This window comes from Muscardinus avellanarius (genome assembly GCF_963383645.1).
Source record: "Muscardinus avellanarius genome assembly, chromosome: 8".
NCBI classification, from domain to species: Eukaryota; Metazoa; Chordata; class Mammalia; order Rodentia; family Gliridae; genus Muscardinus; species Muscardinus avellanarius.
The window spans coordinates 29,096,829-29,122,145 of NC_137794.1; the positions used below are offsets into that span (position 1 = coordinate 29,096,829).

General features: G+C 40.2%; 1 protein-coding gene across 1 annotated transcript in view; it reads left to right on the forward strand.

Annotated features, from left to right (window-relative positions):
* Positions 1-25,317, forward strand: part of CD109 (CD109 molecule) — a gene marked incomplete at both ends in the record, with an annotated part of 163,838 nt that overhangs the window by 66,434 nt on the left and 72,087 nt on the right. Inside the window, 6 exons of the mRNA XM_080700077.1 lie at positions 5,432-5,471; positions 8,001-8,085; positions 19,681-19,777; positions 20,039-20,180; positions 20,888-20,997; positions 23,670-23,894. Coding sequence (XP_080556203.1) covers positions 5,432-5,471; positions 8,001-8,085; positions 19,681-19,777; positions 20,039-20,180; positions 20,888-20,997; positions 23,670-23,894 — 699 coding nt within the window. The remainder of the gene's footprint in view (positions 1-5,431; positions 5,472-8,000; positions 8,086-19,680; positions 19,778-20,038; positions 20,181-20,887; positions 20,998-23,669; positions 23,895-25,317) is intronic.

Consider the following 25,317-nt stretch of genomic DNA (forward strand, 5'->3'; position numbering starts at 1 on the left):
ATAGGCCATCCTGTATACATACTACATTCTCTTTATCTTTTATCTGATGATGGGCATCTAGGCTGGTTCTATAACTTGGCTGTTGTGAGTAGTGCCACAATAAACGTGGAGATGTAGGCATCTATTTTGTACGCTGATTGTATTTCCTTAGGGTATATACTTAGGGGTAGTAGAGTTAATCATATGGTAGTTCTATTTTTAGTTTTTGAGGAATAGCTATACTGTTTTCTGTACTGATTGTACTAATTTGCACAGTGTATGGGGTTTCTTTCCCCATGCACTCACCAACATTTTTTTTTTTTTGGTATAATCATTCTAACTGGGGTAAGATTAAATTTAATTTTTGTTTTGATTTGCATTCCCCTGATTATTAAAAATGTTGAACATTTTTTATAGGTTTATTGGTCATTTGTACTTTTAAAAACTGTTTAATTAGGTCATTTATTCATTATTTTAAATTTTTTATTGGTGCACAGTATTCATACATCATAGTGAGATACAAAAAATCTTTTGTAGACATACATGCACACATCGCCCAGTCAGCCCCCACCCGATCCCCACCCCATTCCCTCCCCATCCCTCCTTCCCATGCTTGGCTTAGTGGTTGACATCTAGTATTATAGCAATTTATCCAAAATTAAAAATGATAATCTCACATAACAGTTTCATTTGTCTGATACCAAGCTTTTGATAACTTAAAGATAACATTTCAATATTTCTTTTTGCTTTCTTTCTTACCAGAGAATATTTTTTTCTTTTTTTTTAGGTGAAACTATCATATATATTTATTTTTCAGAAAAAAATCTATCCTAATATGGAATATGGACTCTAGATACCCAAAACGATCTTGAAAGAGAACAAAGCTAGAAGATATATATTTTCTGATTTCAAACCATATAAAGCTACAATAATTGAAACAGTGTAGTACTGTTCTAAAGGCAGATATATAAACCATTGGAGTTAAGTAAAAGCCTAGAGCTAAATTCTTCCCTATATTGTCAAGTTATTTTTGACAAGGTTTCCACGAACATTTGGTGGAGGAAATAATAATCTTTTAACTAAATATTGTTGAAAAATAATAATTACATGAAAAAGAATAAAATTGGACCCTTACCTAATCCCATATACAAGTATTAACTCAAAATAGATAAAAGACCTAAGTATAAATCTTAAAACTATAAACTTTTAGAAGAAAATCTGGGTCATAAAACCTTACAACACTGAAATTGGCAGTGATTTCTTGGATATGATTTCAATGGCACAGGCAACAGAGGAGTATACAAACTCCCTAAAAAATAAAAAAATATTGTATATCCAGAGACAATGTAAACAGATTTAAAAGTTACTGGTAGAATGGGATAAAATATTTCCAAATGTTATATCTGAAGGTATATTAATATTCCAACTAGAAATCCTAAAAATTAACAACAATAAAGGCAAACAATACCATTTAGAGATAGGTAAAAGACTAACATAAATAATGAATCTCCACAGATAACCAATCTTAGTTGTCTGTTGGATGGAAAATCTTGTTTCTCTGGTTCTGGTGTGTGTTACCTATTTCTTCTTTGTAGTTAATCTCTTTGAGTATTTTCTCTAGTGCTGGTTTTGAAGACATAAATTCCTTCAGTTTCTGTTTGTCATGGAAGCTTCTTATTTCCCCATCTAATGTGATAGAAAATTTTGCTGGGTAGGAAATTTTTGGCTGGATGTTGTTTTCTTTCAGAGTTTGGAATATGTTACTCCAAGCCCTTCTTGTTCTCATGACTTGGTTTGGGAAGTCTGGAGTGATTCTAATTGGTTTGCCTCTGAATGTCACTTGGCCCTTTGTTTTTGTTGCCTTTAAGATTCTCTGCTTGGCTTCCACATTGGTCCTTTTGACAATTATGTGGCGTGGGGATCCTCTTCTCCGATCCTGTCTAAAGGGAGTTCTATAAGTTTCCTGGACCTGTGTATCGACCTCTTGCTCTATGTTTGGAAAATTTTCTGCTATTACTTCCTTGAAGAGATTTTTGATCCCTTTGGTTTCACCTTTTTTCTCCTCTATTCCAATTATTCTTAGGTTAGCTCTCTTAAAATGGGCCCATATTTCTTCAATGTCAGATTCCTGTTGTCGGATATTTTTTCCTAGATTAGAAACCATGCGTTCATTTTTGGATTGATCATCTTCTAAGAGCGAGATTCTATTCTCCATGTGGTCTAATTGGTTGTTTGTACTTTGAATTGAGGCCTTTACTTCATTAATTGCATCCTTTATCTCTTTTTGGCTCTCTCTGAATTCTTTTCGAAACACCTCTAATATTTCTACAGTTTTTTTTCCTGATTTGATCTTCTAGAAATCTCTGAATTTCTGTTTTATCGGGTTCTGATGTTGTGGGGTTGTGGGCATTCACTCCTCCATTGTTATTCCTCTTTCCCATGATTTCGGAAGTTTGTGCCTTCTCTGGGTTCTTCCCTGGGTCACTACGGCTTCACTTAAGGTGCTCTGGATCTTGAGTCTGTGGTATCTCAGACCCCACTACTCCTTTACTGGGTTGTATCACAGAGTCTTAGACCCAGGGAGTCGATACAGGCTGCTTTAGTCTATGGGGGGGTGTCAGGTTGGGCATTCTCCTATGGTGTGATATCTCTGCCACCACCAGTCCCCCACTGGGTCAAGTCCCTGGGGGTACAGTACTGGGATTTCTCCTCTGGGGCCCACAATTTGACTCACTATTGTTGAGTGCGCAGATGGAGCCGTAGTGACTCAGTGAATTCACTGCTGCTGCTGCCGGTGGCAATATAGCGCTGCTGCTACACCCTCGGCCGTGAGGCTGGCGTATTTCTTCTTTGGTTTTGAGCTCCACTCTGAGTCCCTCGGCTCGCTGTCCGCCGCTTCTCTCTGGAGCCTGGTGGGCTGTTGAGTGCGTTGGTCTATAGCCGTAGCCATCTGGTGAATTTGCCGCTGCTGCCGGCAGTAAGGTGCTGCTGCTGCATCCTCGGCCGTATGGCCGGCGTATCTCCTCTGTGGCTCTGAGCTCCGTTCTGAGTCCCCCTTCTCTCTGGAGCCTGGTGATTTTTTTGTTTCTCTGGTGATGGTGTTTTCTGGCTATGAAAGGCGCTGATTTTGTGGTAATGGAGATTGGTTGTTAGCGGGGTTCTTAAGCCCTGCTTTTCTCGGTCACCATCTTCCCGGAAGTCCCTCATTCATTCATTTTTTATGGGATTACTTACTTTTGTTCTTTTTTGAGTTCATTACATATTCTAGATATTATACCTCTGTCAGATGAATTTCTGAAAGATTTTAACTCTTCATTAGGTTGTCTGTAGGTTGTTTCTTCACTCCATTGATTCTTTTCCTGATAGAAGCTTTTTGTTTTGTTTTGTTTTTTGGTGGTACTGGGGATGAAACCCAGGGACCTTCTACTTCCGGGCTACACTCCCAGACCTATTTTATATTTTTTATTTAGAAACGGGGTCTCTTAAGCCAGGGGAGGCTGGCTTTGAACCTGCGCAATCCTCCTGTCTCAGCCTCCCAAGCGCAGGGCAGGGATTACAGGCGTGCACCACCACGCGCGTCTCCTGATAAAAGCTTTTTAATCGGATGAAATCCCGTTTACCAATTCTTGTTTTTATTGCCTGAGCTATTGTAGTCCTATTCAGGAAATTGTTGTCTGTACCAATATCTTGAAGAGAATCCCCTATGTTTTCTTCCTGTAGTTTTAAAGATCAGGTAGGGATTTAGTTTCAATCTTCTACATGTGGATATCTTGGTTTCCCTGCACCATTTGTTAAGGTGAGTATCTTCTCTAACATATGTTTTTGGCTCTTTTGTTGAGAATCAGATGGCTGTAGGTGTGTGGCTTTATTTCTGAATCCTCTATTTTATTCCATTGGTCTGCATGTCTTTTTTTTTTTTTTTTTTTTTTTTTTTGCGGTAGTGGGGATAGAACCCAGGGGCATTCTACCTCCAAGCTACACCCTCAGCCCTATTTTAAAAATTCTTTTATCTTGAAACAGGATCTCACTGAGTTGCAAAGAACCTCACTAAGTAGCTGAGGCTGACTGAGAAATGTGATCCTCCTGTCTCAGCCTCCTGAATGCTGGGATTACAAGCGTGCGCCACCAGGCCCGGCTTGTGTGTCTGTCTCTATGCTAGTACCAGGCTGACTTCGTTACTGTGGCCCTACAGTACATTTTGGAATCAGGTATTGTCAGGCCTCCAGTGTTATCTTTTTGCTCAGGATTGCTTTGGCTATTCCTGCTCTTTTGTATCCTTCCTTTAAAATTAAAGAAATTACTGCTTGGGCCAGGCTTGGTGGTATATGATTGCAGCTGTAGCAACTTAGTGAGACTCTGTGTCTAAATAAAAAAATAAGGGCTGGGATGTAGCTCAGTGTTAGAATGCTTCTGAGTTCAACAACTACCCAGTACTCAAAAAAAAAAAAAGAAAAAAAGAAAAAAAGAAAAAGAAAAAAATGCTTCTTGGTATATAGATACTTTAAATTAAGGGTGATTTTTTTTTTAAAGAGAAACTAATATTTTGTAGTTATATCTTTTGCTTGCTTTGATAAATTTAGGGAATCAGATTTAGAATAAAAATATCATTAGTAGATTTACTTAACTATTTTGAAAAGATTGTTTAATGTGTCATGATTTTAGAATGTTAGGAATATGAGTTAGAACAATTATATAATAATAGGCCATGCTTTCTTACTGATCTTGGAAAAGGAAATAATTAATGATATCTGTTAAAATAGGAAAGGATGGGCTGGGCGTGGTGGCGCACGCTTGTAATCCTCGCGCTTGGGAGGCAGAGACAGGAGGATTGCATAGGTTCGAAGCCAGCTGCGCACGCTGGCTTAGGAGACCCTGTTTCCAAATAAAAATGTAAAAATAGGTCTGGGAGTGTAGCCCGGAGGTAGAAGGGCTTCCAGGAACCCCAGTACCACCAAAAAAAAAAAAAAAAATAGGAAAGGATATATTGATTTAAGAGTTACACTAGAAAATGATTCAAGGAATTAGAAAGGGGAAGGATGCTGATTCATGATGACTTTGTACCCTTAATTATTTATAAAAATGTGTAATATCCAGAACAAATTTGAAGTCATTTCCTATTAATTTGTTATGTGTTATTCTTGCCTCATAAATTTGTGAATTATCTAATTTAATCTAACTTTTGTTTTGAAAATGATAGAAGCCAAATGAAACTTTAAATGAGTTGCAATGAAACCTTTTCTGCATAAATTGGGAAGTAGAACTCTGAAATCTCATGAGTTTACTGTCGCAGTTGTCTAAAAATGAATTTCCACAAATCAAAATAAACCAGTTAATAAATCATCATAAATATAATTTAAAATTTAATTTTCTAAAACTTTATATGCAGGTAAGTAAGCAAGCAAAACAAATAAGAACTCAAGACACTTTCTCATCTTCTTCTTTCTCCCAACAGGACCAGATATATTATCAATCATTCCAGGTCTCAGAATATGGTAAGGCTCATTCAGCTTGTTTGTTTGTTTGTTTACTGGTACTAAGAATTGAACCCAGTGGTATTCTGCCTCTGAGATATGCCCCCAGCATTGATTTTATTTTTTATTTTGAATTAGGGTCTTACAAAGTTGTTGAGACTGTTCTAGAACCTTTGATTCTCCTGTGTTAGTCTCCCAAGTACTAGGATTACAACTGTGCGCCACCAAACAAAACACTTATTGCTTTATACAGAGATAAGAGAAATTTTCAAGAGATAGGCCATTTAAAATAGAAATCCCAAGGGAGATAAAATTCTGGTGTTCCTTGTAAGCCTAAATATATCTTTTTTCTTTGTAAAATTTCTAAAATCTCATTATAAAGAAAAAAGTAGGAAAAAATTATTCAAGTTTTGATTATTCTTTTCTTTTTATTATGCAAAATTTCTCTTTCTTTTACTTGTGATTATAAAATATTAAAATTTTGACTATTTAAAAACTCAACATTGCCGGGCATGGTGGCGCACGCTTGTAATTTCCGCGCTTGGGAGGCTGAGACAGGAGGATCGCATAGGTTTGAAGTCAGCGTCAGCTACTTAGTGAGGCTCTCAGCAACTTAGTGAGACCCTGTTTCCAAATAAAATATAAAATAGGTCTGGGAGGATAGCCCCTGATTTCCACCCCTAGTACTACCAAAAAAAAAAAAAAAAAAAAAAAAGCCTCAATTTTGGGGCTATGTGCGTTCAGTGGCTGAGCACACACAAAGGTCTGGGTTTAATTTGTAGCACCACAAAACACCCAACTTAGTGTGGGTTATTTTCCATATTTTTATTTGATTATCACTGTTAAAGATGATCTCTTTAATGTAGGTTCATTATGTTCTTGCAGATGCTGTATGTACTTACAGCATTACAATAGAAACACACAGATAGCTGGCCGTGGTGGTGCACGCTTGTAATCAATCCCCGGGCTTGGGAGGCGGAGACAGGAGGACTGCGCAGGTTCGAAGCCAGCCGTGCTGGCTTACGAGACTCTGTTTCCAAATAAAAATATATAAAAAATAGGTCTGGGAGTGTAGCCCAGTACCACCGGGGGGGGGGGGGAGAAACACACAGATAAAACCAGTGGGTCCAGCTGTTCTGTTTATGAATGGTATGGAGGAGAGATGAGAGGGAAAGCATAGGCCTCAGTTATTTATTTACTTATTTTTGTCTTTCTGGGGATTGAACTCAGAAGCAAAAAAAAAAAAAAAAAAATTTGAGCTACAACTCTAGCTCTTGTTAAATTTTTGTTTGGAAACTGAGTCTTGCTAGTTTGCTGAGACTGTACTTGAACCAGTGATCCTTCTGTCTCAGCCTCCCAAGTACTGGGATTACAAGCATGTGCTACCATGCCTGACACATTTTATCTTTCAGATATGACTACTTGAAATGAACAATTACACATGTGGATCACAATTTATTTCTTTGGACAGTGGTTATCATAGAGGACCAACTCTCCCCCACCATAGTACTGGAGATTGAATCCAGAGGCACTCTACCTCTGACCTACACCCTCAGCCCTATTTTATTTTTATTTTGGATCAGGGTCTTGCTAGGTTGACGAGAATCTCAGTACTTGGTGAGGCTATCCTGAAATCCACCTTTCTTAGCCTCGTAAGTATTGGGATTCCAGGAATGCACCCCAGGCCTGGTGGGGATCAACATGTTTCTAAGCTACTTTTATATCACACTGTGGTGGTGCTGGATGGATACATGTTGTTAAATGGGGTGCAGTGAGTATAGGAGATAATTGATCCCTAACTTAAGATGTTTGAGGAGGAGGCATTTGTATTTTCTTGGAGATGGGGAGTATTGGTTGACCATGTGACTTTTCTGGCCCTCCTGTCATAGGCTGGCAGAGAGGACAAGAGTAGACATATTAAGAGGGCCTTGGGCCTCAGTTGGAGCTAGAGGTCTGCTCTATATTGTTGATGCAAGGACCCCCCTTTTTGTGGTACTGGGGAATGAACTCAGAGGCATTCTACCTTTGAGCTATACCCCCAGCCTGGTTTTTTTTCTTTCTTATTTGGAAACAGGGTCTCACTAGGTTGATGAGAGTCTCACTACTTGCTGAGGCTGTCCTTGAACCTGTGGTCCTCCTTTCTCAGACTTACAGGTACTGGGATCAAGGGCCTTTTTGATCTTAGTCTTATGTTAATTGAATGGTGGACTGTCTTGTTACGAAACTCTGATCTACTTCTTTGGCCAGTGAAGTTGTAGAAAAAAAAAATTCTATGGACTAGAAAGGAGCAAAATTTTTACTCTGGTGGAATGCTTTATACCAAATATAATTAATTATAAAATATTCAAAATTAACTATATAAAGATGGCCTAAGTAATGATATCTAACTTTGTGTAAAACAAATGGATTTTCATTTATGTTAACACCTTTTTGGATCTTAATGAATCTAGTTTAAGTAATACTAATCATCAGTTCTTTCAGAACAATTCTTTTGTTCAGTTGAAGATGGTAGTAAAATAGATTGTTTAAAAGATTGCTTTTCTTTTCTAGTATTACCAAAATTTGAAGTCACTTTGCAGACACCATTATATTGTTCTTTGAATTCCAAGAATTTAAATGGTACTGTCACAGCAAAGTAAGTATCACTTTTCTCTTGATATGACTAAACCATTAGAAAACTTTTGACAAAAAGCTCATTATATACTCCAGAATCTAAGCATAATATTTTGCTTATTAAAATGCCCTTGTAAGCAGTCAACAGCCAGCTATCTATAATCAGTAATCAAGCATGGGACAGATTTCTGCAGGTCTTTGCACTTATGTCTTTGTTTCTAGGCTGATCCAGTTCTAAGATATTTCCCATGAACTAGTGTCTAAAACTATCTAAGGGATTTATATTATAGATTGCCAGATTAAAAAACAATTTTTTTTTCTTTTTTCTCCATTCAGATGACATGGAGTTGAGGTAATTTCCTCTCCTTAAATCCTTTCTTTTTTTTCTCACTGGTAGAGGAGGTTGGGGGAGCAGGTTGGTTGTCTTACTGCAATCAGCAGTTGAGCGACTACTGCACTCATTTCAGCAGGAGGCACAGAGACTGTCACCCCACCTGTCATCACATCTGTCATGACTTGGACCCCGTGGCCTGTGCAGCACAGCGTTTTGGATTGCTAAGGCTGGAACTCAGAGTTGAGTTCAACTCTCTTGGGACTCAGAGTTCCAGACTCCTGCTTCTCAAAAGTGCAGGCAAGATGGCCCTCAAGTAGTTTGAAGATTGGTCTCTTGTAGCTTTTATGTTTAATGTGTCAATATCTGCATTTGGCTTCTGAATCTTATTTTTAAGAGTTATTAACACCAGATTCACTTCATTCCTGTCTGGATGCTGTTTCCCTCCCCTGGTGAGGGTCCCTGGCAGGGGCCAGAACTGGCCACAGATTAGTCTGCACACCGAAATGTTTTGAGGACTCCTGTCTTTGCCTGTTTGGCAAAAAGTCACATGAAGCATGCATGACACAAGGGCAATAGCATTTCTATGATTTGCACCAAATAAGTGCGTGCTTGTGTTCAACCAAGAGACAACTTCCAATATGATTTGGAGACTGTGGATGGAATTTATGGTTTAGAAAACACATGAATGCCTGAATTGTACTGTACTTGATCTTAGCCAAAGGTTAAGCATTCTGTTTGTGTTTTATTTTGAATTCTTTGACTAGTGCTTATAAAACTTGGTACAAATCTGTGCAAACCATTGTACTCAGCGAGTGCAAATCGGCACAAACATTGTGTGTGGGTCCATACAGTCGGTGCCCACGTAAATTGGATGGAGGATGGATACATTCTTTGTTTCCAATTCTGTTTTCCAGAGGTGTGCCAAGGGCTTAATACAGACCGTTAAAACAGTGGCCCTCCCTCCACCCCCCATCCCTTTCTTTTCTTTCTTTCTCTTTCTTTCTTTCTTTCTTTCTTTCTTTCTTTCTTTCTTTCTTTCTTTCTTTCTTTCTTTTGTATTGTGGTACTGTGGAGTGAACCCAGGAACATTCTATTTCTTAGCTATACCCCAACCCTTTGATTTTGAAACAGGGTCTCACTAGGTTTCTGAGAGTCTCACTACTTGCTGAGGTGGTCTTGGAACCCGTGATCCTCCTGTCTCAGACTTCCAAGTATTGGGATTACAATTTTGCATGCAACTTTAGGGGGCCATGGATCCTCTGGACCCTCACCACTGGCACCCCCCCAGCTCTATAGGAGCCCCTGTGGTCCCTCATGGATCTCATTGGTTGAGTCTCTTTGAGATGCTCACGGTTGAGGAGAGGACAGTGTGATGGGCTCCTAGAATTCCCTTAGTTCTCCCCACATTGTGATCTCATCATGTTCCTTAGTATGTGTACAAGGTTTTACCAGAGAAGCAGAAGCAGTAGGAGGTCCATATTAAGAACATTATTGCAAGGAGTTGGTTTATATGATTGTGGAGCGGGCTAGGCACGTCCACAATCCGTGGGGCAGGCTGTCAGGAACGGCAGAGGAGGCTGAGGTCCTCAGGCCCAGGCCTGAGCTGCTTCCACAGGCAGAACTGAGAACAGTCCCAGCATAAGGTCTGTAAACTGGTGAGTCAGGCCCACCCACATTGTCTAGGATAACCTGCTTTTCTTTCCTTCCTTCTTTCCTTCCTTCCTTCCTTCCTTCCTTCCTTCCTTCCTTCCTTCCTTTCTTTTTCTTTTTTTCTTTCTTTCTTTCTTTCTTTCTTTCTTTCTTTCTTTCTTTCTTTCTTTCTTTCTTTCTTTCTTTCTTTCTTTCTTTCTGGTGGTACTGGGAATTGAACCCAGACACAGTCTACTTCCCAGCTGTACCCCAGCCATTTATTTATTTATTTATTTATTTATTTATTTATTTATTATTTATTTATATATTTATTTATTTATGGTACTGGGGATGGAACCTGGGACATTCTACCTTCAAGCTACACCTCCAACCCTATTTTTCATTCCTTATTTTGAAACAGGGTCTCACTGAGTTGCAAAGAGCCTCACTAAGTAGTAGCTGAGGCTGTCCTCAAACCGTGATCCTCCTGTCTCATCCTCCCAAATGCTGGGATTACAAGCATGCACCACCATGCCTGGCTTCTTATTTATTTTTTAAAACAGGATTCCTCTGGGTTGATGAGAGCCTCACTAAATTGCTGAGGCTGGCCTTGAACCTGTGAACCTTCAAGTACTGGGATCATAGCCCTGTGCCAGCACACACAGTTGATAAATTTCCTTAACTTATGGTCAACTGATCATAAACTCAAACCACATCTATAAAATACTTTCACCTTGAGCCGGGCGTGGTGGTGCACGCTTGTAATCCCAGCATTCAGAAGGCTGAGGCTGGAGAATCGCGGTTCGTTGACAGCCTGAGTTATGTAGTGAGGCCCTCCCCAACTTAGTGAGACCCTGTTTCAAGATAAAAAATAAAAAATAGGGTAGGGGGTGTAGCTTGGAGGTTGAATGGCCCTGGGTTCCATCACCAGATCTGCAAAAACAAAAACAAAAACCCCCAAAACAAAACAAAACAAAAACCCAAAAAACAAAACCTTCACTTTGATACCTAGCAGACTGTTTGGTTTAGTGATTGGAAACTAGTCTGATGACACTGTCACACTCAGCAGATCATCGGTGTGCGTGGTGTAGCTGCTGTGGACCAGGAGCCTCTCTGCTTCCATTCAGAGCTCTCTGATCTGCCTGGTTCTGATGGCAGGCCATTCTGTCCTTTCTATTAAAACCTGTTTATTTCAGGCCTCAGATGCCTGGAGATGATGCCCGTGGGGGTGTCAGAGAGGGGTCGTTCTAGTCCAGGGAGGCTCAATCTTTTGTGTGACTTTGGAGAGATTGTCACCAGAGGCTTGTGAATCCATTATGAACATTCCCACTACACGTAGCTCTCATGAGATCTGGACTTTCTAGTGAATTTCAGGAGAGTTTTCTCTTGCTTTTAGGATGGAGGATCAGGCTGAGAATATAATATAATGTCATAATATAACATGATATATGATATAATGTACAACACTGCAGTGAACTAAAATATTTTGACTAGCAAGGTCTTTTTTTATTAGTTTACAGAGATTAGTGTAGACTTACTCTATAAATACTGTTTGTGTGTGTGTGTGTGTGTGTGTGTGTGTGTGTGTGTGTGTGTGTGTGTGGTACTGGGGTTTCTGGAAGCCCTTCTACCTCAGGGCTACATTCCCAGACCTATTTTATATTTTTTTATTTGGAAACAGGGTCTCTTAAGCCAGTGAGGCTGGCTTCGAACCTGCGCGATCCTCCTGTCTCTGCCTCCCAATCGCTGGGATTACAAGTGTGTGCCACCATGCCCGGCTATAAATATGTGTTTTAAAAAAGGTGGACATGGTTATGATCATCACTGTCCTCATCCTCCCCATCGGTCACCATGATAGCAGCATCTCTTTCCCTCTGAGGCAAAGGGCTCCACTGGGGCCTCGTGCACCCTGCACAGTGGCTCCTGCCCGAGGCTGGACTTTTCCATGTGGTATCTTTAACCTTCTGTTCTTTAATGGCACCTTCACTCTTATTTTTTTATTATTTTTATTTTCTGTGGTGCTGGGGCTTACACCCAGAGGCATTCTACCTCTGAGGTATACCCCAACTTTATTTTATTTTTTAATTTTGAAATAGGGTCTCATTAAGTTGCTGTGGGTTTTGCAAAGTTGCTGAGGCTGGCCTCTGCCTTCAAGGACTGGGTTTTATAGGCATTCATCGCCTGGTGCATCTTTATTTTTAATCATTTTTAGCTTAAAAAGAAACAAAGCCTTCCTGACCTCCGTGTCTTCTTCTGGCTGCCACCCCGTGTCCCTCCTCTTCTCCAGGGCAGGTTACAGCTGTGTCTCACGTTCTCAGATTCCACTCGTTTTTCAGTCACCTACAGCCAGTCTCGCCCTCACCACTCCATTGAAGCTGCTTTTATCCGGGTCACAAAGACCTCCTTCCTGTGCAGTCTTGTAGGCACAGTTTTATATTTTTACTTTTTTTTTTCTTTTGCAGCATTCAACATTGTTATCCATTTCTTTTCTGGTTTTTCTCCTTTGCCTTTGGCTTCTCCTTTGAATCTCTTTGCAGACTACTCTCTTCTGTCCACTCTTGAAAAGTTCTTTTTCTTTGGAGCTCCATCTCTGACTCTCTTTTTACCCTTTTATTCTGAACTTCCCTTCCCAAGAGTCAGGATTCTGCGGCTGCTCATAATTTGATGACCCCTAAGCCCATATCTCCATCCTTGATTTTTACCTGGAGGTTCAGACCCTCAAATCTTGGTATGCACTAGACATCTTGCTCTGAGTATCCTACAGGTGCTGTGTGTGTGTGTGTGTGTGTGTGTGTGTGTGTGTGTGTGTGTGTGTTTTACTCGGGATTGTACCCAGGGGCATTCTGCCTCTGAGCTACACCCCCAGTCCATTTAATTTTTTATTTTGAAAAAGTCTCACTGGGTTATAAAGGTTCACTGCGTTGCTGAAGCTACCTTTCTTTTTCTTTTCTTTTTTTTCTTTTTTCTTTTGTGGTACTGGGGTTCCTGGAAGCCCTTCTACCTCCGGGCTACACTCCCAGACCTATTTTTACATTTTTATTTGGAAACAGGGTCTCCTAAGCCAGCGCGCGCGGCTGGCTTCGAACCTGCGCGATCCTCCTGTCTCTCCCTCCCAAGCGCGGGGATTACAAGCGTGCGCCACCACGCTTGGCCTGAAGCCACCTTTCTACCTGTGATCCTCCTGTCTCAGCTTTCCAAGTACTGGTGGCGCAGGTGTGTGCCACAACACAGGGCCTCACAGCTGCTTTAAGCTAAACTTATCTCCTTGCCAGAACCTGGTGCTTCCTTTGTGCCCATCCTTTGGAGAAGCACACCAGCACCTGTTCAGACGCCCAGGCTGGCTGTGGTCTCTGTATTTCCTCAGTCCCTGGGTCCATCACCAGCCAGCGCCTTTGACTCTCTGCGGTCTCCACAGCTCTCCTCCATTGCCACTTCCTTAGTTTAGGCCAACATCTCTCTCCTCTGTTTTTTTTTTTTCTTTTTTCTTTTTTTTTTATTGGTGCACTGTATTCATACATCATAGTAGGATACATACTTTTGTAGACATACATGCACACTTTTCCCAGTCAGCCCCCACCCAATCCCCACCCCATTCTCTCCCCATCCCTCCCTCCCATGCTTGGCTTAGTAGTTGACATCTAGTATTATGGCAATTTATCTAAAATTAAAAATGATAATCTCACATAACAGTTTCATTTGTCTGATACCAAGCTTTTGATGACTTAAAGATAACATTTCAATATTTCTTTTTGCTTTCTTTCTTACCAGAGAATATTTTTTCCTATTTTTTTGGTGAAACTATCATATATTTGTATATTTATTTTTCAGAAAAAAATCTATCCTAATATGGAATATGGACTCTAGGTACCCAAAACGATCTCGAAAAAGAACAAAGCTAGAAGATATATATTTTCTGATTTCAAACCATATAAAGCTACAATAATTGAAACAGTGTAGTACTATTCTAAAGGCAGATATATAAACCATTGGAGTTAAATAAAAGCCTAGACCTAAATTCTTCCCTATATTGTCAAGTTATTTTTAACAAGGTTTCCACGAACATTTGGTGGTGGAAATGATAATCTTTTAACTAAATATTGTTAAAAAAATAGTTACATGGAAAAGAATAAAATTGGACCCTTACCTAATCCCATATACAAATATTAACTCAAAATAGATAATAGACCTAAATATAAATGTTAAGACTATAAACTTTTAGGAGAAAATCTGGGTCATAAAACCTCACAACATTGAAATTGGCAGTGATTTCTTGGTTATGATTTCAATGGCACAGGCAACAGAGGAGTATACAGACTCCCTAAAAAATAAAAAAATAAAAATGTATATCCAAAGACAATGTAAACAGAGTTAACAGTTACTAATAGAATGGGATAAAATATTTCCAATTGCTATATCTGAAGGTATATTAATATTCCAACTAGAAATCCTAAAAATTAACAACAATAAAGGCAAACAATACCCTTTAGAGATAGGTAAAAGACTAACATAAATAATGAATCTCCACAGATAACCAATCTTAATTGTTGGATGGAAACTCTTGTTTCTCTGGTTCTGGTGTGTGTTACCTATTTCTTCTTTGTAGTTAATTTCTTTGAGTACCTTCTCTAGTGCTGGTTTTGAAGACATAAATTCCTTCAGTTTCTTTTTGTCATGGAAGCTTCTTATTTTTCCATCTAATTTGATAGAAAGTTTTGCTGGGTAGGAAATTTTTGGCTGGAAGTTGTTTTCTTTCAGAGTTTGGAATATGTTACTCCAAGCCCTTCTGGCTCTCATGACTTGGTTTGGGAAGTCTGGAGTGATTCTAATTGGTTTGCCTCTGAATGTCACTTGGCCATTTGTTTTTGTTGCCTTTAAGATTCTCTGCTTGGCTTCCACATTGGTCATTTTGACAATTATGTGGCGTGGGGATCCTCTTCTCCGATCCTGTCTAAAGGGAGTTCTATAAGTTTCCTGGACCTTTGTATCAACCTCTTGCTCTATGTTTGGAAAATTTTCTGCTATTACTTCTTTGAAGAGATTGTTGATCCCTTTGGTTTCACTTTCTTTTCCCTCCTCTATTCCAATTATTCTTAGGTTAGCTCTCTTAAAATGGGCCCATATTTCTTCAATATCAGATTCCTGTTGTCGGATATTTTTTTCTAGATTAGAAACTATGAGTTCATTTTTGGATTGCTCATCTTCTAAGAGCGAGATTCTGTTCTCCATGTGTTCTAATAGGTTGTTTGTGCTTTGAATTGAGGCCTTTACTTCATTAATTGCATCCTTTATCTCTTTTTGGCTCTCTCTGAGTTCTTTTCGAAGCACCTCTATTATTTCTACAGTTATTTTCCTGATTTGATCTTCTAGAAATCTCTGATTTTCTGTTTTATCGGGTTCTGATGTTGTGGGGTTGTGGGCATTAATTGCTCCAGTATTATTCCTCTTTCCCATGATTTCGGAAGTTTGTGCCTTCTCTGGGTTCTTCCCTTGGGTCACTATGACTTCCCTTAAGGTGTTCTGGATCTCGAGTCAGTAGTATCTTGGACCCCACTACTCTTTTACTGGGTTTTATTACAGAGTCTCCGACCCAGAGAGTCGATAGAGGCTGCTTTAGACTATGAGGGGTGCCAGGTTGCACGTTCTCCTATGGTGTGATATCTCTGCCACCGCCCCTCCCCCACTGGGTCAAGTCCCATGGAGTACAGTACTGGGATTTCTCCTCTGTGGCCCGCAATTTGACTCACTGTTCTTGAGTACGCAGATGTAGCTGTACTGGCCTCGCTGAATTCGCTGCTGCTGCCGCCGCCGGTGGCAATATGGCGCCGCTGCTACGCCCTCGGCTATGGGGCTGGCGTTTTTCTTCTTGATTTTGATTTCTACTCTGAATTCCTGCAGCGTGTGCTGAGCTCGGCACTGGGAGCTTTAGATGCTCTCTGCGCGGAGAAATCCCGCCTGGCTGTTCCGCAGTGGCTCACCTCGGCTTGCTGTAGCCGTCCCGTGAATTCGCCGGTGCCTCCGGCAGTATGGCGCTGCTGCCGCGTCTGCCGCATCCTCGGGCGCGAGGCCGGTTATCTCCTCTGTGGCTCTGTTCTCAGACCGCTTTCTCTCTGGAGCCTGGTGATTTTTTGTTTCACTGGTGATGGTGTTTTCTGGCTATGAAAGGCGCTGATTTTGTGGTAATGGAGATTTGTTTTTAGCGGGGCTCTTAAGCCCCGCTTTTCTCCTCTCCTCTGTTAATGTTGTAGTTTTCTTTTAAATGTTTCTGTCACGAGTTTTATTCCTTTCAATCTTTATACTACATTGCTTTTTTTTTTTTTTTTTTTTTTTACTAAAAAGCAAGTCTAGTTTTAATTACTTGTTTGCATGAAAATTTTCAGAACTCTGCCTTGAGGGCAGAGTTAAAATTTAGTCTATCTTGTAGAATTCTTTTTGAGTTTCATGTCTTTTGAAATATTTCACCCAGCTCCTTGCCTACTTTCCCAAACTCTACCCCCTAGTTTTCCTGTGCCACCCCAAATTATATTTGTGCTTTCAAGAATGCAAAACACTGTTTTTGACCAATTTTGTGTGTAGCATTTGGGATTGAATCCAGGGGCATTTTACCTCTGAGCTATACTCTCAGCCCTATTTTATTTTTTATTTTGAAACAGGATCTCATTAAATTGCTGAGGGCCTTGCTAAGTTATTGAGGCTGGTTTTGAACCTGCAGTACTCATATCTCAGTACTGAGATTACTGGTGTGCACCACCATGCCTGGCTGTTTTTGATCTTTACTTGGCCAGTTTCAAGGTGCTACCTGCCCCAGTCCTCTATGGTCATGCCTTGCACCGCATGGTCTCACAGTGTTGCTGTTTGCTAGCACGTAGACATCCAGTAGGCAGTCGTTGAAAGACCAAATGGCTGAACAACACTACTTCTAAGTTCTCAGTTCCAACTTATATGTAGCACGGCGAAAGTCCTCATGCCAGATCAAAAGGCTGTGATTTGGAAGGAACCAAATTGAGTTGTATGGGCAATATGTTTTGTCTTATTACCAAATGAGGGAGTAGGGCCTGGAATCAAGTTGTTCCTTGGTTGTATTTTAAAAGATGCATTCTGTTGACTTACTATGAATGTGGTTGATAATAAGGTATAGAGATGATGTTGTAAATATTTATTTTGTAATAGCTATCATAGTCCTTTGTATGGGTAGATGATGAACAATTTAGGTTACTCTTGCTGGGAGCCAGCTGTTCTAGCAAAGCTATAATTAATATGTGAATGATTGCTAGAAACTTCTCAGAGAAGACTAACAAGTTTCATTCAGTTTTGAAATGTTTAACTGAGGTGAATAAAAATAATGATATACCTTTGTTTATTAGTTTTGATGTAAATATCTGCTTATTATTCCCACTCCAATAAAAATAAATAAAAGAGCCGAAGCAGTGGTGCATGCCTGTAATCCTAGTACTTGGGAGGCTGACATAAGGGGGGTCACAGGTTCAAGGCCAGCCTCAACAACTCAGAGAGACCCTATTTTAAAACAAAATATACACCAGGTGTGGTGGTGCCTGCTTGTAACCCTAGTACTTGGCAGGCTGATACTGGTTCAAAGGATCACAGGTTCAAAGACAGCCTCAGCAATTTAGTGAGGCTCTCAGCAACTCTAGTGAGATCTGGTTTCCAAATAAGAAATAACAGCCGGGCGTGGTGGTGCACACTTGTAATCCCAGCATTTGGGAGGCTGAGACTGGAGGAGCGCGGTTCGCGGACAGCCTCAGCTACTACTTAGTGAGGTCCTCTGCAACTTAGTGAGACCCTGTTTCAAAATAAAGAATTAAAAAATAGGGCAGGGGGTGTAGCTTGGAGGTTGAATACCCCGGGTTTCATCCCCAGACCCGCAAAAAAAAAAAAAAAAAAAAAAAGCATTTGTTTGAGGGTGTAGCTCAGACATAGAATATCTGTGGCTTCAATTCCTATTACCACACACACACACACACACACACACTCTCTCTCTCTCTCTCTCTCTCAAAGCTGGGCATGGTGGCACCCACTTATAATTCCAATACTTGCAAGGCTGAGACAGGGGGATCACAGGTTCATGACCAGCCTCAGGTACTTAGTAAGGCCCTTCCCAACTTAGTGAGACCCTGTTTCAAAATTAAAGAATAAAAAAATAGGGCTGAGGGTGTAGTTTGGAGGTAGAATGCCCCTGGGTTCCATCCCTAGTACCACAACAAACAAACAAACAAACAAAACAAAAAACAACCCCCCCCCAAAACAAAACCAAAAAAACAAATCCCCAAATAAAAAAGATCTGAAGAGGATATATCTTGGAGGTAGAACTCTCCTGGGTTCAATCCCCAGTACTAAGTAAGTAAGTAACTACAGCGAATTCTAGAAGATTGTGAAGAAGAAAATATAGCATATATCTAGTTTTCGTCTATAACACTCGGGAAATATAGAATTTTGAAAATATTAAAGTGAGGGTTATTAAAATATATTTTATTAAGAAATTTATGTCCTAGAAATTACATGGAAGAAGGTGGTGGGGAGGAACATGAATTACAGTGTTCGTTCTTTTAAGTATTGCTTTATAAATCTTTTGTGCTACAGCTGTTTTCAGGAAAAATAATTCCTTGTTAATGATAGTACCCCAGAATATCTTTGATTTGCTTTTTCAGATGTCAAATTATTATTTTTTGAGTAGTTTATTCCAAATGCTTACAGATCCTATTTAGGAGTGTAATTGTGAGCATCTCTGTTTTACAATGATTTAACCAGCTTGGTGATTGGAAAGCTAAATATGCTTTATATTTAAGTAAAATTTAAACTGTTTACATCTGAGAATATTATTTTAAAGGTCTCTGTACTGTCATGTGGTATAACTACTTTAAAATATAATATATTGACATCTTAGTTTTCCTTTTATTTAATCTTCAATAAGATTAATATAAGCTATATTAGGTTTGGAAGACTCTTTTGAGTGAGTGATTTTGATGCTTAAGTTTTCAACCAGGGTTTCCACTAACTTTATTGTTTTTGCTTGGAAGGGTGGTACATTGATGGTGGATATATATATTTTTTTCTTAATTTGAAATATGCTGTGTCTTTTTTTGAGTTGAGATTGAACCCTGATGAAGCTTCAATCCCCAGTTCTGCAAAAAATAAAATAAAGCAGAAATAAAAAATAATTATTTTAAATTTGATTTCAATATATATGTATATATATATGGATGTATATATATTTATTTATTGGCAGTCATGAGTACATTGGGTATTCCAGAATCTATGTTTTAATAATTCTTCTTGCCTAATATTGCAACATGTAGTAATTGGCCATGGTGATTGTAGTTTCAACCAACATTTAAAAAAATCTTCAAGCCAGGTGTGATGGCACACACCTGTAATCCTGGCCACTCAGGAGGCTGAGGCAGGAGGGTCATAAGTTTGAGGCATGCTTGGGTAACTTAGCAAGATCATCTCAAAATAAAATAAATAGGCTAGAGAAGTAGCTCCAGCGGTAGAGCCCTTTTAAAGGTTTGTAGTAGTGGTGTGCTTTTAGTATAATTCTTCCATGTTGGATTGCTAGTGTATGCCAGCAGTATTTTCATTGTGTTCTTCTGACAATATCAAGTTGAAAATGCAAAAAATCCTTTGTTTATGATTTTTCAGGTACACATATGGAAAGCCAGTGAAAGGTGATGTAACGCTTACATTCTTACCCCTATCTTTTTGGGGAGAGAAGAAAAATATTACCAAAAAACTTAAGGTAACTTTTGCAGATATTTTATAAGTTGCAATGGGAAAAATATGTGGTTTTTTTCCCCTAAAAATGAGATTTTGTAATGAGTAAATAAAAATTGAGTGTAGGAGATCAAGAGCGTTGCAGGTTGGACAAGTGAGAATTTGCCCATTACAGTGATCCATCCTGACAGATCCAGGGCTGTCATATTGTTGTGACTTAAGAGTTTTATTTCTAGAATTTGAATTGCTAAAGTGAAAAATAAAATCGAACTTTTAAACAAAACAGATAAATGGATCCGCAAACTTCTCTTTTAATGCTGAAGAGATGAAAGGGGTAATGGATTTTTCAGATGGGCATTTTGAACACATGGACCTGTCTACCCCTGGGCCGGTAGAAATTGTAGCCACAGTGACAGAATCACTTACAGGTTCGTAGAGTTTGACTTGAAGGTAAAGCTGCTTATGCGCTACTGCTCTGTCATCTCTCTTGTGATAACTAGCACTTTCATCTGGGGGCATTTTTGTTCCCTTTTTAAAGATTTTGTTAAATGTTTAAATTGTCAAGACTGCGAAGTAGTCTCACTTGAAGCATATTTTCATAATAAAATGAAATGTATTTTCTATAAAAAGCGGTACTTCAATCACAATGTGATAGCTATTTGAGACTTTTTTTTCACTTCTACTCTTTCTTTTTAGCCTGAAAACCACACAGAAAGACCTACATTTTCAGCTGGCTATTTTCCTCTCTTTAAAAATTACTTAACACTGTCTGAAATCTCATCTGCTCATAGGCAGTTCTTTTTTTAAATTAAAACAAGTTAATTGCACCATTCTGTTACTGTTTCAGCAGCTTTAGCCGATGACGGGGAGAGCAAAAGGCTGTTCTGTCAAGTGCTAACCCACTGGCTTACTTGCCACTGAGGGCGGGCGGTAGTAGAGGTGCCTACCAGGAGTCCATAGAGAACTCAGCACAACCAAGTGGTTCTCTTGGTGTTCAAAACCAGTGTGGAAATGAGGCTTAAGGGCTCTGGTGTTTTAAGCCTCTTTGGCAAGTAGCTTAGAGGGAGGGATTTGGTGGATAGAAGTTGGTGGTGAAATTACTTTTTCATTCTTAATGATGCAATTCCCCATATAGGTATCTCAAGAAATGCAAGCTCCAATGTCTTTTTCAAGCAACATGATTACATCATAGAATTTTATGATTATGCTACTGTTTTGAAGCCATCCCTCAACTTCACAGCAACTGTAAGTTGCTATATTTGTTTACCACGTGTCCATAGCAGCATGTTTAATGGAATGAAATGGGATGGGTGACAGCGCATTTAGTGTTTCTTTAAAAATTTAAGCCAAAAAGTAGATAAAATAGTTTTACTCTTTTGATATGTGGGACATGTAAAAAAATAGTTTTGAACAACAAAAATATTTTCCTGAAAACTTTTTTTTTCCCTAAAAATAAGCAATTTAGTTAGATGTGGATTGTTGCATTGAAGTTACTGTTATTTAAAACAATTAGATGGTGGTCAAGATTCTTAATTAAAAATTTTTTTTGTAGTACTGGGGATTGAGCCCAGGGATAGTCTACCTCTGAACTACACCTTCAGCCCTCTTTTATTTTATATTTGGAAACAAGGTCTCACTAAGTTGCTGAGGGCCTAAGTTGCTAAGGCCAGTGATGAACCTGCGATCCTCCTGTCTCAGCCTCCTAGGTACTGAGATTACAAGTGTGCACCACCATGCCTGGCTTAATTTAAATTTGATTTTCATAATGGCTAATTTTATTTCTGGCTAAGATACAGCTTTAAAAATCAGCAAGTCTACTTTCTTTTTTCAAAGAATGTTAAATGAACACTTATTGAGTGGACTTTGACAACGTGTAGGATGGGATGCTAGGCAGAATTATGGGGTTAAGAAGACCCAGTCCCTACTCTAGAGTTCACAGTTTTTGTGGTAGTGACAAGAAAACATGCATAACAGTGTAACTCAAGGCAGCATAAGATTATGTCATGAATTAAATTCTTTTTTTTTTTTTTTTTTTTTGGTGGTACTAGGGATTGAACTCAAGGGCATTCTACTTCCAGGATAAATCCCCAGCCCTATTTTTATTCTCTTATTTTGAAACAGGGTCTCACTGATTTGAGGAGGGCCTCACTAAGTAGCTGAGGCTGGCCACGAACATGTGATCCTCTTGTCTCAGCTTCCCAAGTACTGGGATTACAAGCGGGTGCCACCATGCCCTGTGTGAATTAATTTCTATAGGGATTTTTGGCAGAGTTGGCCTGCAAAGATTGCAGAATAAGTATTTGTGGGCTATGTGGGCTCTGTTGCGATTACTCAACTTCTGTCATTGTGTAGCATGTAAGAAGCCACAGGCAATTTCTAAACAAGTGAGAGTGGGCGTGTTCCAATAAAACATTTTTTGCTGGGTGTGGTGGCGCATGCTTGTAATCCTAGTATTTGGAACGTTGAGACGGGAGGATCGTGGTTCGCCGACAGCCTCAGCTACTTAGGCCATTTGCAACTCAGTGAAGACCCTGTTTCAAAATAAAGAATAAAAATAGGGCTGGAGGTATAGCTCAGAGGTAGAATGCCCCTGGGTTCCATCCTTAGTACCACTCACACACACAAAAAAAACCCACAAAAACTTTTTTTTTTTTTAACACAAAAATACTGGATTGGTATGTCTGCTTGCGGTGAGCTCACCCTTGATTTAAAGAAAGAAAGGGTCACTGTTCATTGAATGTGTGAAGAGGAGTTCTAGATAGTTCCTGATTTCCATGATCTCAGTAATTTAGACAATTGGAAAGGTAAGTAAAATGCTCTAGGCTGAAAATAGTCATTTCCAGTTGAGTAGAGAGGGAGGGTTGGCTTTGGGATGGGAATGAGGCTCTTAGGGAATGCTTTATGGAAAAGAAAGCTCCATGGCTTGTTAAAGGATGAGCAGGGTTTTAAAGGGGTGGGAGGTGGGGAGCATGGGGAGCTGAGACCCAAAGCAAGAGCTCTGATTACTAAGTTTAGGTCTGTTCAGGGACTCGACGGTTGTAGTTTCAGCTGAGAATGTGTATCTGGGTGATGAAACTGGAGGCAAATGTGGAGAGTTGTAGAGGACCCTAGGTGCCTCTCAGGTGGGTTTGAACTTCATAATCTGGGCAGCAAGACGTCTAGGAGCCTTTGAGTGTGGGAGGGATATGGTGGAAGCCATGTTTGGGAAAGATCAGTTGAGGCTACGTGCAGGACGACGGCTGCACCGGGGGCCTGAGGCCATAAGGAGCCTCCTGGTGACATCTGTATGAGTGGAGGAGGGTCAAGAAAATATAGGACTAGGTGCTTATTGGACTTGGGAGGTAGGGAGAGGGAGTGAAGGTGCTGAGAGAGTACAGTGGCAGAATTGTGGGGTTGATGAAGACAGGAAAGGAGAGATGGTCGTGCAGTTTGAGAAGAGCTGAATCTGAGCAGGGATTCCATGCAGGGATTGGGAGGTGTGTTGGGTTTGAGCTCCAGAGCACGGTGAGGACAGCGATTTTGGATTTGGGTATGATCACAAAGAGACATAAGCTGAGTCAGAGGAGGGCTGAGACCTTTGAGGAAGGGAGAAACATGGATATCTGAATATTTTGCTTTGAAGAATGCACACAGGAGAGAGGGAAAGAACCAAAAAGGACACCAAGAAGGTGAAGAAAGAGATGAGACAGAGGCTGAGGTGCAGCTCCGGAAGGCTAGGAAGCCACAGTAAGAAGGCAGTGACAGTGGTATCAGGTGGCTCCTAGCAAGAGGCTGCTGAATCTGGAAACGAGTGCTGCCAGTCCTTGCTGAGGGTTCCGTTTCATAGAAATACTACAGATGGAAACTGGAGTCAGTTGAACTTAAGTCCTTTGCTTCTCTTGTTATCTGTTTTAAAAATATCTCCTTTTGCCAACTAGGTGAAAGTAACCCGTTCGGATGGCCACCAACTGACCCCCGAAGAAAGAAGAAATAATGTCATCATAGCAGTGACACAGAGAAACAACACAAATCCGTGGGTCAGATGGAACAGTGGGAACCAGGAACCGGAAGCTGCCCAGACCATCAATTACACTGTCCCCCAAAATGGAATCTTTAAGATTGAATTCCCAATCCTGGAAAATTCCAGCGAGCTACAGTTGAAGGTGCCTTCTGTTTCCCATTATTAAGTCCCTGCAGCTCCACATCACAATTGTAATCTTGTTGCAGGCACCCAGCCTGTCAGAGCTCAAGATGCACGGGAACTGGACACCTGTCTCTGTTTTTTAAAAATGGGAGAAAGTGTTAGAAGTAACTTTATGACAGTGGCTGAGGGTTTTCCTGGGTGTTCCCTTGAAGGTTTTCGTTTGGAAGAGCATAGTAAAATATCAATACGAAGGTGTGATGGGAAAGCTTCTCAGATCCCTCTCTATGTTGATTTTCAATCATTTGAAATTTTCTTTTTTTTAAAATGTACTTTTGTTGGTGCACTGCCATGACTCATAATGAGGTTCAGAGTGATAGGGACATGCACACACATGGCTTGGCGAGCTTCCCCCAGGTCCCACCCCACTTTAGGTCAGGTGTGATGGCAATCCCAGCTACTCAGGAGGCTGAGGCAGGAGGAGTGCAAATTTGAGGCCAGCCTGGGCAACTTAGGGATGTAGGTCAGTGGTGGAGCGCTTGCCTAGCAGGCAGGGGTCCTGCGTTCAATCCTCTGTCCTGAAGAGGAAAATAAAGTATTTTGGTAGGACCTGAAATAAAGAAGAGAGTCCATTTTTATACACACACACACTGAGCTATCTTAAGTGGCTGAGCTGAGAATACTCAGTCATTTTCTTTTGGCTACTCAGCCCTGTCTAAGTCAGGAGCCAGCTGAGTGGGTGCTGCCCAGCTGTGGCTCTTTGATTTTCACTCTGACCTTGGTGGACTGCATGCCATGCAGGATTTCTTGCTGGTGGAGAAAAGGAAATGGTTTCTTTTCCTCTTCCTTTTCCTCTTTTCTTCTCACAGTGTTCCCCTCCCCTTTATTTTGTGGTACTGGGGATGGAACCCGGGGCATTGTACCTCCGAGCTATACCCCCAGCCCTATTTTTTAGTCTTTTTATTTTTGAAACAGATTCTCACTGGGTTGCGAAGGGCCTCCTAAGTAGCTGAGGCTGTCTGTGAACCGTGATTCTCCTGTCTCAGCCTCCCGAATGCTGGGATTACAAGCGTGCGCCACCACGCCTTGCCTCACAGTGTTTCTTGACAAATATCCCTGTTTCTGACATGTTAGGGCTGTGCTTTTTCCCCTATAGGTCATGATGTTGTAGATTCTTTCGTATTAAAAAAAAATTTTTTTTTTGCGGTACTGAGGATGGAACCCAGGGACATTCTACCTCCAAGCTATACCCCCACCCCTATTTTTTAAAAATTATTCTTTGTTTGAAAACAGGATCTCACTGAGTTACAAAGGACCTCAATAAATAGCCAAGATTGTCCACGAACTGCGATCTTCCTGTCTCAGCCTCCCAAATGCTGGGGTTACAAGCATGAGTCACCATGCCTGGCTCCATGTTTTCAAACTGTCAGAGTCTTTAAAGGATA